Below are 11,266 nucleotides of genomic sequence, written 5' to 3'. Positions count from 1 at the left end.
GCACTTGATGCAGATCAGCTCATCCTGTCAATGTGCTTTTCCCCTCAGTCGCGAATTCTTTCAAAACAAAGTCCGTGAGACAGGGATGGATGGATGGATGAACGAGGCACGTCTCTAAGTGCTGAACGCACCCTATAGCTGTTGTTTCGAATGCGTCGACAATGTCAATTGTGCTTTTAGTGGCGAGCTGAAAGTAGCCTACAGTGCATGAGGCGAGTCTGTGAGGATGGCGCTTGATAGACCGAGTTAAAGTCAAGTACGCTTACGCTAGTGAGAGAGAGAGAGGAAGAGAGAGAGAGAGAGAGAGAGAGAGAGAGAGAGAGAGAGAGAGAGAGAGAGAGAGAGAGAGAGAGAGTGACAGAGACAGAGAGGGGGGGGGGAGATGGGTGGGAGAGGGGGAGGGATAGAGAGACTTAGGGCTGGGCTGGGGCACCACGTTATAAGGACTTACTTAACTGTAGGGCCTATGGAAGACCCCAGGCCGAATTAATGCCAGTGCATGTGTGATACAGGGCCAGGCTACTGTCAGTATCTCATCACTGTCTGTGCTCCAGTGACCCTATAGCCTATAGGAATGATTAATATAAAGCCTAAACTTTAAGCATATGTCAATAATGCTTAATGCACTTATTGCACTCCATCTTTCTTTCATCAAAATGTGAACAACATTTGATTAATTTATTTTCACTGTTTGTTGTTACAAACGGGTTTGCAATAAGTGACAGGCACATGCATTGTAATGGGGGTTAGGCTCTTTTAAAGGGCAGTTCCTAACACAGGAGCTGGATATTGGTTGTATGGGCAGTTATTAAAGTATAGGGCACAGCCTACTTTACACAGTAGGCTACAGTGCCAATGTGACAGGCCAGACTCTCATACCTCAGTGCCATTTGATAGTCAATCAAAGTTCTTTGGGTGGTTTTCACTTAGAATTGCCTAAGAATAGCATACTGTCTGTGTATATATAGGCTACTGTAACTATATTATGTAGTTTTTGAGCGGTGGTAAACCGCTCCATAGAGTGGCTGTGCGTGTGTCTGTCTGTTTGCTATAGCAAAACGTGTGTGTAGCATCAGTGATGTCATCATCATGTGTCTGTAGCCTTTTTCCTCAGCGTTTTGCCATAGCAAAACGTGTGTGTGTAGCATAGCCTGTACATCCTAGACTCAAATCCTAGTCTGAAGACGTTATGCAAGCAGGACCACCGCTTACTTCACATTGGGTGTGATTTTTTTCCCCTGTTAGGGTAAGGGTAGGGTTAGGGTATAATTGCTGTATAATTACACTACTGAAAATGTTTTGGTAATTATACACTCACTAATAATAGTGATGATCCGTGGATAGCAATATATTAGTGCAGACCCATTTTAATCTTCAAATTGTTTTCAAATTATAATTGCTCTATGAAACACAATTAGATCTCAAATATCATAATAGGCCTATTGTATATTGACAGACAGACAGACCAACTTCCAAAAGTCCTGATAGAGCATTATTGTGATTTCTTACTTACCATGAAACCATGAAATAGCCGACATGAAAGTGTTGAATACAGTTCAAGTAATTAAGTAATTAGATAAATATACATTATTATAACCTATACAATTATACAGTTTAAACAGAACTGGCTCCCAATTGTTTCTTAAGAGATATGACTTGATATTTGAATAATAGCATTTATTTAAAAAGTAAAGAAAAAACAACACAATATGAGACAAGTGAAATATGTTTTGAAGTATATTCAACCAGTAGCATGTAAATCTAAATCTTGCTTGCTTCTTGCCGATTCTCCTGCTGCAGTGTGAATGACTCAACCGTTTGTTCGAAAAATGCCATCTTTTGTTGTTTGCTTACTAATTATTGGCATACACAGCTTCTTGGAATCTGAGAAGTAGGCTATACTGTAGGCCTACATGGTTCAAGCCTGATTCACTCACTGTATACCCAGTCGTATGGTTTCCCCCGCTGAAAATGGCTCGAATGCTTCGCATCACGATGCACTGTGAGCTTGTAGATCTTCTATTTTCGGCATAGGACACAGTGGTACGATGGAGTATATAGGCATCAAGTTGACATATAGGCTACCCAGAGGGGACTGTTTAGTAGCTCAGCTACTTCAGTCTACTCAGTATTGATTATCTGACAAGAGAAAAGCACTACAGCCCCTGGTTGCTTCCTGCTGGCTCACCTCATTCCACCAACAACACAAAATCTGCAATAACATAAATCACCGCCTCAAATAGGAGGAGAGTGCATGCTGGCCTAAAGCAGTGGTTCTGAACGTGGGGTCCTGGGCCCACAGGGGTCCTTGATGGGGTTTTCCAGGGGTCCCATATACAGATGTATATGTGTGCGTGCGTGCGTGCGTGCGTGCGTGCGTGCGTGCGTGCGTGCGTGCGTGTGTGTGTGTGTGTGTGTGTGTTTATATATTGTCTGTTATTTCTATATCAATACAGCATGGAATTCTGGACAAAATCATATCCAATCTAACAATTAAAAAATATATAAGATTTGTTTCTGCAGGACAAAATTCATCAAATGGGGGTCCGTGGCTCAAATGTAAACTAAATTAGGATCCTTAATATGCAAACGGTTGAGAACCTTGCAAAGGTAGTGCACCAGTAGTATAGGCAGTATATAGTAGGCACCAGTAGTATAGTAGTATACATTTCTTTTTTATATAATTATCTATAAATGCTGAGGTACGGTATGCGCAAATCGACTGGCAAAGTGAGTTTAATGTCGTTTAACGTTGTTTAATGCAATCAGATAGGACCTTTCTGTTTGGATGTATGGGTTGTCAAGTACACAAAGTAGTTTTTTGCCACTCAGTAGGCGTTCCTGCATAACTTCCAGGTATGATGATGATGTCACGCACATACCCTCTATAAAGGTTGCAGGATGGAATTGCCATCACTAGTGGAGGAAATAGTATATTAAGTAGGCTACTTATAATATTGCCTATAAATGTACGTGTCTAGCATTCAAAAGTAAAACCAGCTCTCCAAGACTTTACTGTTAACTGTGAAATAAAATGTGTAATGATGATATTATACATTTAATAGCGACCGAAGGTCACAGCTTACTATGACAAATGTCACAGCTTGTCCGTGTCCGTCTGTCTGGACGTGTAGACTTGTACACATTTTTACGGTCTTTGGGTTTGCCGCTCTGACATCATGCTCTGATGTCACTGTGATGTCAGGGGAACCACTCTAACAGAATGGGTTTGCCGCTCTGACATCACACTCTGGCTTCACTGTGATGTCACACTAACAGAATCCATTTTATGTACATATATGGAGTTCCCTGATGTCATCAATTTTAATGATGCCCTAATTAGAGAGATCCCTGTGATGCCAGGGGGAACAAATTCAATTTATGCCCATATATGGAGATATGGAGATCCCTGTGATGCCAGGGGAACAAATCCATTTTATGTCCACATCACTGTGGCGCGACCTCGCGCCCTGAGGCGTCTTACAGTTACTAGTATACATGATATACATTTAAATTAAGGGTGGAGCCTGGGTGACTTTTCCAGGTTGAACTTCTTGCACTCCTGACATCACAGCCTTGAATATAAGAATTGTGATAATTTAAAATGATCTGTTTTGGCAATATAGGAGGCAGGCTATGTTTAGCCTACAAACTCAACCATAAATCATACTCTGGGTATCCCAGAAAAGGCACCAGTCAAACATGGAATATACATTTTCACTGAAAACTAATTTAGCCAAACTATCTCTAATTCACCTAAAGCTGCACTAATAAACTTTCCTCTTCTACCTGGGATTTGAACCCGGTTTCCTTTGCAAGTGCTGTCATTTTTACCGTTGAGCTAATGCTCAAGGGATGAATTGAATCTTGACCATCAGGTCAAACATTGTGTCATATGATCCAGTGTCTTGGTGAGACATCATGACCTTTGACACACGTCTCAGAAGAGCAGGGAGACAAAATACAACCACCCTAGTTGTATATGTTATATTGTATTAACATACTCTAGAATACAGATTGGAAAAAAATATATACTATTATTCATTTAATAACTTAGTTACTTAGTGCCACTTTAATTGGCCTATAGCCTACTGTGCTGTTTTAAAGTGGATACAGATTGCCATCTAGTGGCTGACAATGTGATGATGTTCTTGCTGGTTAATAACTTTAAAGTTCATTTCAGTTTAAAAGCTTTTTTGTAGATGGGATCATGGCATGGCTCCCTCAACCTTATACTGTATGTTCTCTCAGCCCCACTGAGGATAGGTCAGGGTTTGGGTTAGCCATATAGTGGTTAACATTCACCAGCATCGGCAGGTTATGGCTCCTGATATCCAAATAAGTCCCATAACCCATTTCTGTCTCTTAAAGCTGCACTATGTAACTTTCTTCTTACCCGGATTTGAACCCTGTTTCCTGCACCCTATGCTGACATTTCTACCATTGGGGTGATAGAGCCTGTCTCTACCTGCTTGTTCAGGGGATAAATTCAGGTCAAACTTCGTGTCAGCTCCTAGCTGTGTCTAGGAGGTGAGACTTGCACTTTGACACGATCTAAATGTCTCCTTTGAAGAGCAGGGAGACCAAATACAACCACCCCACCCACCTGCAGTAGAGCTCATATTAGGTACTGATGGGGCTATATGGTCACATTACATAGCAGAGTCACAGGTGAACAGTTGCAGGGAATTATAAAATGTCAGCCTAGAACTTTACCACAAATACACAGAAGCCACTGAACACTGCATAATTCATTGAATTATATATGTTTGAGGGGTGCTTAACCGCTCCTACATCTGGCTTTGTCTGTTTGTACATACAGTATGTACTGTATGTCCCGCAAAGCTCGCCATTGGCCAAGCTTGAAAGCAATGAAATTAACTCATAAACAGCACCACTCACTTCATACTGGGTGTTATTTTTCTTGAATTATAAAGCAAAGACTAATCCCCAAGGGAAAAAGTAAAGAATTGTTTGTAGTTAAAGGAGTGGGTTACATAGTTACATGGGCTAATACTAATAGCCTATCTGTGATTACTCATAGTACTAAAAGTTGGCCTAGTCGGGGACCGACCTACTCGGGAACGATGTAAATACGGAATGCCCTTTAATACAAACCCCATTATACCTGTTGTCATAGGACCTGTTTTGACCATCTGTTTGCCTGTGTCCATTTATGCCCATGTATAGAGATATCTGTATCTGTCTGTCTGCGTCCTTTTTATGCCCATATGGAGATCTCTGTATCTGTCTGTCTGAGTCCCTTTTATGCCCGTATATGGAGATCTCTGTATCTGTCTGTCTGTGTCCCCTTATGCCCATTATGGAGATCTCTGTATCTGTATCTGTCTGTGCCTCTGACTGTGTCCCTTTTGTGCCCATGAGTCAGCTGACTCATATTACTCATATTACACTGTAAAATCCTAAGTCTTAATTTAACTTTGAAAGTGTACACTCTCAAAGTTAGGCAGACCTGGTAGTCAAGTACTGTGTTTTTGTGCCCACCTGACTTTGACTGCCCTTCTCAACCTTTTCAGGCCACGACCCCCAAAATAATCATATTTGAAATGGGGACCCGCCACCCTGACGAGCACTTGGAGTTCTTGGAGTTGACAATTTCTGCCTCTAATATTTGACAATTTGGCCAATGTTTAATTTGTCATTTTAGAGGTTTAAAAAGTCCTTAAATTGTGCAGTACTGTCGTAGATTAGAGGTTATCATGATTGATTATGTGTGACGTTATAGAGTAGATCATGTATTCATTGATTATATTAACATCTAGGTCTATATGATGATACTAATACTTGATAGTTAGGAGTAGAGAGGCCTTCAGTAACTATAGTTTTGGTAAAGCCTATCTTGTTATGGTACGCCTCGTTCCAGAGGCCTTCTAGTGTTTGACCATTCCTTTAAAAATGTGTACCGGTATATGCACATTTCTAAACCTCCACCCCTCATTTCTCACATGCCATGGCCCTCTTCTAGTACCACCACCAGGCCAATTTTTGCAAAACACATTTTTGGACACTGCTCCTACAGATTTTGCCCTATAATCACGCAAAGCGGTACACCGTATCTCTAAAGTCATGTACTCAACATGGATCTGTCCCATTTCTCATATTCCCTCCTGATTGGCTACGATTGCCTTCTAAAGTTTGTGTATGCGACCTGGCGGTCGCTTATCTCCTGATTAGGGAGTCTTACTGGTGTTTGTTTACTGTTGAGTGTGAAAACAATTCACAAACATGAAACAAGTTCATCATCTGGGGACTCCCCAAAATCATTTGAGGACCCCCCTGGGGGTCTCGACCTACAGGTTAAGAACCACTGCTATGGGGGACCTAAAAAGGTAGTTGACCCAGGGGCCTCCCTGAGTCTTAATCCGTCCTTGGTTGAGTGCCTTGTAGGTAGTGAGTAGAATTGTGAAGTGTATTCTGTGTTTGAGTGGGAGCCAGTGAAGGTCTTGGAGGTTTGGTGTAATGTGGTCTATGGAGCGCTTACTGATGAGAAGACAGGCAGCTGAGTTTTGTACATAGTGTAGTTTTTGTTGAGGACTTTGGTGGTGCCATGCAAGGCTGCTGCAGTAATGACTGGATATAACGAAGACAGGGATGTGTGTTTCTGCAGGAGTGTGTGATAAAATAAATATTGAATAAAGAATAAAAGCAATAAGAAGATGACATCACATAAAAGCAAGTCTATAAAAATGCGTTTTAAAAAGTGATTTAAACTCATACTGTGTTACATTTAGTCTGTTTAAGTATAATAAATGACATTTCCAGTCATTTCTGGTGCTCTCAGCCACCAGTGAAAGATTAGGCTATATCAAAATCAACGTACACAGTTTGACTTTAAAAGGAGTCACTGAGTCTTTTCTTCTGGCAGGTATAATTCCAAAGCTGAGTGGCCCTGGTGGCAAAAGCATAGTCCCCTTTAGATTTAAGGCTTGCCACACTATCGTTCTTTTGCTGCTTGTTTCTGTATAAGTAGTGACAAATAAAGCCTCTAAAAAAATCACTACTCTCTAAATTCTTTCATTAAAATAAAGATAATTGGCCTAAAATAGTTTAGAATCAAGGTTAGCTTATTTTAAGAGGTTGGATCACATCATGTTTTGTTCAATACAGTAGATGGTGAATGCCTGTTTCTAAGATTCAAATGATTGATGGATTCAAATGACCTTGAATAAAATTCTGTGGTTAGAAAGATTTTCTTTTCTTTTTTTGTGTGATATTTTTGGGGCCTTTTTCTGCCTTTATTATAGGTATACAGTACAGTAGGTTGACAGGAAATGGGGAGAGAGATGGGACTTGACTGTCTGTCAGGCCGGATTACTAACATTTGCACGTACCTGAAAACTGCATTTACCCATCCTAACTACTTTGAGGAGTAGTGGTGTCCTCTAGGTGTGCCTTTATCTTTCGCACTTTGCTTCAAGTAGATCCACTTTTTCCCCCGCCTCCCCGTTCCTCTGAGTTTGTGTAGACTAGAGCAATAACTTCCAATCGTATGACTTTTGGAATGGCTGACACATCTGTTAAGAAACGTGGTGTATGAGATTCACATTACGAGGAAGCTGATCAATATCTGATCTATTTATCTATAGATATCTATTATCTATTTATTGTTTTCACTGAGGCAAGGATCGCCTCTGTGAGCGTGGTGTTATTTTCTTTACATTTCATTAATTTTCTTCTCTCTAGTTTGGAAGATTTCCGAACGGGGAGGCGAGGGAAAAGGGTCGATCTACTTGAAGTGACGTGCGAAAGGTAGGCACTCATGGGTGCTACTGTAGGATGTGACTGATTGCATTTGGAAGCTTGTCTCAAGTCAGGTGATCAGCCCCATGGCTCAACAATGTACCCATTATATGCTGCCCTTGTAAGTTATGGTATCTATCAAACATTAGCAAGACAGTTGTATATCTTTCTACAGATGTTGGCTATGAATCAGTTGCTGTGAATTTACTGTTTAAATAACTTGTTTGTTAAAGCTATCTGACCGTATAGCTGCTGATATTAGTTTGCAGAGCTAGTAAAACGTAGACTGAAATGGCCTGCAAACCTCTCATCCATCTGTCTTCCAAACTGGCACACAGACAGGGACACAGTGGGTTTTATTGGTGCCACTGTGCTTCCTCCCTCTTTCTCATTCTCTGTCACTTCAAAAGCACGGGAGTGGCGTGACAGGCCAGGGGAGGGGTGCACCATTGTTAATTGGCCTTTTGAGCAGGACAGAGAGGTGAAGGGAAGAAGAAGAGAGGAGGACAATAGGGTCTCATTGCCTCTTCAGAGCAAGAGGGATGCATCCCTCTTAAGAGCTGGTTTGATAAGAGCATAGACGTGCATGGATTTCACACACTGAATTAGGGAATGGGACAATAATCAAACATTCAGAATACAATTACATGTTGGGCCTGCACCCCAAACTAAATTAATAGACAAACCACATGCTGTTTGATACACTGACCGTTTAACATGTCATTCCATCTAGGGAGAGCATGTTGAATAGCTCCTACGGTACATGCGTGTGGCTCGAACAACGTTCTCTGGTCATGGTGCACAACAGGGCTGTAGAGCACATGCTTGCAGTGTGGGTTACTTTACTAGACAAACGGCCTCCTCACATCTCACCCCACGCTGCAGCTAAGAGTATGTGGTTCAATGGAACGATAGGTACTTTTTTTTTTTAAACTTTCAATAAGGGGATGGAGCTCAATTAGCATTTCACAAGTCCCTTTCCTCCTCTATTGCAACCTTCCCTGCCGAGCCATGCTTTCTCTAGGGATTGTCCTGTTTTGGGCTCTTTTTGCCGTTGGCAGGGTGACAGTATTCGAGTGTGCAAACTTGTGCTATTGTCCGCAGGCCAGAGGGAACCATGGAGACCCCATAATATGACACAGGAAAATGTTTGCTGATGGCAATTCTATGGGCTTTGTCTAACTCTTTCTCCTTCATGACGACTCGATTTAAGTCTCTAAATGTTTGACTACAAATGCAGGAGTGCTATCCAGCTCCTTTCCCTTTGTCCCGCGAGGTTTGAATGAGTAATTCAGCCTTTGTGTCGCTCGATTGAGGGGGCAAACAGAAAGACAAGATTCTTGAGCGTTCAAGCCCCTTTCCATGGTTATGCACTCTTTAGATCCCCCTCCTCACCAAATCCTACATCTGACATCACTCATGGGGAGGGTGAAGGGAGATCCAGAACAGTTAAGAAACTCAAGTTTTAATAGCTTTTGTAATAGACTAATGATGCATGTGTATTTCATCCAGACATTCACTTACATTTGCACTATTTAAAAATTGAAGTGTTGTTTCAACAAGAACCCAGCATTACAGGAGTACACTTGCACAAGAAATATTGCATCCCCTAAGCTTTCCTAGGCGGATCTCCATGACAACAATTTGCAATGGTGAAGAATTCGATACCGGGGCACTCTGAGGCTGATTGGGGTGCATTGTGAGGGGCCTGGGGTCGCTGATTGGTTCAAGGAAAGCACCATAACTACAAGGAGTTTATATTCATTCAACTTGTTGAAGTGCTCAAACTGCAGCCTGGAGAGAATCTGTGCTCATACTGTGGCTTGGACAGCGCCTGATTTTGTTCAACCTCTCTGCAGTGAGTATTCTTGTAATGCCATGTGGAATGAGTTACATCATGCCAGACTTAAGAATAGGCTAATTCAAATGCTTAAATTGTGTGATTTGCTGCGTTGTTAATGCAATAACGTAATCATTCTAAGCACAGCTTGTTAATATATATTTTTTCTTCCCCCCCTTAGATCTACACAATGGACAATATCTTCTAGGATGGATTAACTGATTCAACTTCATGGACAAAATGGCAAATCCAGACAGTGAGGTGAAAACGTTGCTCAATTTTGTGAATCTGGCATCCAGTGACATCAAGGCTGCTTTGGACAAGTCTGCACCATGCAGGCGTTCTGTGGATCACAGAAAATACCTGCAGAAACAACTAAAGCGATTTTCTCAGAAATACTCTAGAGTTCCAAGATGGCACGCGCACAGGTCCACCGAGTTTGGATGCTCCAAACCAGTGGGGACTACTCACCACTCCATGAAGACAAGTGAAAGAGTACATCAAGATATGCAAAACGTAGAGAATGTTAGGAACCCCACAGAAAATGATAACGTCGATAACCAGGAGCAGGTGCCCATGAGGAAACGACAACTGCCTGCATCGTTTTGGGAGGAACCTAAGATAACCCAAACGAGGAGAGAGCATCTAGGACTGAAAAGGAGACACAGTGCAACCGAGTTCGGTGACACCGAGAAGAGGAAAAGAGGTTATGATGATGCAAAAGCAGCCTTATCTTCCTCCAGTCGCTCTATCGACAAAGAGACACTGAAACTGGACATGAGCTCTCACCATGTAAGTCTGTGTGGTTGTTGTCCCTTTCAGTACCATGGACACCAGGTGTTCCAGAGTCATATTGTTGTCCCTAATTCCCCCGTGGGGCTGTGGGGCAAAGCAATAGGGGCTGAAACAGAGATATCTCAACATCCATATGGACAGAAAATTCACACACACGTCGTGGTCAAGCCCATACCAACCAAACCCACTGTTGCGTCATCAATTTTCAGTATGTTTGGCTTCATTTAGTCATGTTTATACACCAGCAAAATGTGTCGTTGTTAGGCTAATGATTTTAATGTTTCTGTTCTTAAAGCCAGTCCTCTCTGTTTTTTTCTTACGCACTTATTGCTTGAGGCCACATTTTTGTTTAGTGACGAGGTTGCACTTGAAGGTTGAACGATTTTATTACTTAAAACAGAATGTCTGATGACAATTTCATCAGACATTCTGTTTTAAGTAATAAAATCAAAAATAGAATGTCATCATGACATTCTATTTTTGAGGATATTACAGACATTGTTGAAAGAATGCCTTTGCTGACCAAGGTCCCAGATCACTGGTCATATATAAAAATAATTAATAAAAGTGTAAATATTCTGATTTAGTTCTTTCAATTATGATTGACAGGTTGATTCACCTTGTACATACTGCAATGATTCATAGGTATAACTGAAACAAGTACATTTATTTTAAATAAAATATTTCTATTCTTTTTGACAATTTGACTTGCTATAGTTTAGAAGTTTCTCTTTCTCTCTTGCACACATTGTAAATGGCACATTTAAGTCATAATTGTTACAGCTCACATAAATAAAACATTTCCCTGTACATCCCCGAGTGTAACATTACATTTCAATTGAGGATTAACCCCTCCTCCTTCTTAAAATG

At 41.2% G+C, this 11,266-nt stretch overlaps 2 protein-coding genes across 2 annotated transcripts in view; both read left to right on the top strand.

The window, feature by feature from the left end:
* LOC308305564 (transmembrane protein 179-like) overlaps positions 1-11,266 on the top strand; it is a gene marked incomplete at its 3' end in the record, with an annotated part of 467,552 nt that overhangs the window by 323,713 nt on the left and 132,573 nt on the right. The window lies entirely within an intron of this gene.
* Positions 9,842-10,624, top strand: LOC308305221 (protein FAM181A-like; the record flags this gene model as incomplete). The annotated part of the gene is made up of 1 exon (XM_080749959.1): positions 9,842-10,624. The coding sequence occupies one exon, from the start codon at positions 9,842-9,844 to the stop codon at positions 10,622-10,624; it is 783 nt and encodes a 260-aa protein (XP_080606085.1).

This window comes from Nannobrachium achirus (assembly GCF_963921795.1).
Source record: "Nannobrachium achirus genome assembly, chromosome: 20".
NCBI lineage: Eukaryota > Metazoa > Chordata > Actinopteri > Myctophiformes > Myctophidae > Nannobrachium > Nannobrachium achirus.
This window is presented reverse-complemented; position numbering and strand designations above follow the sequence as displayed.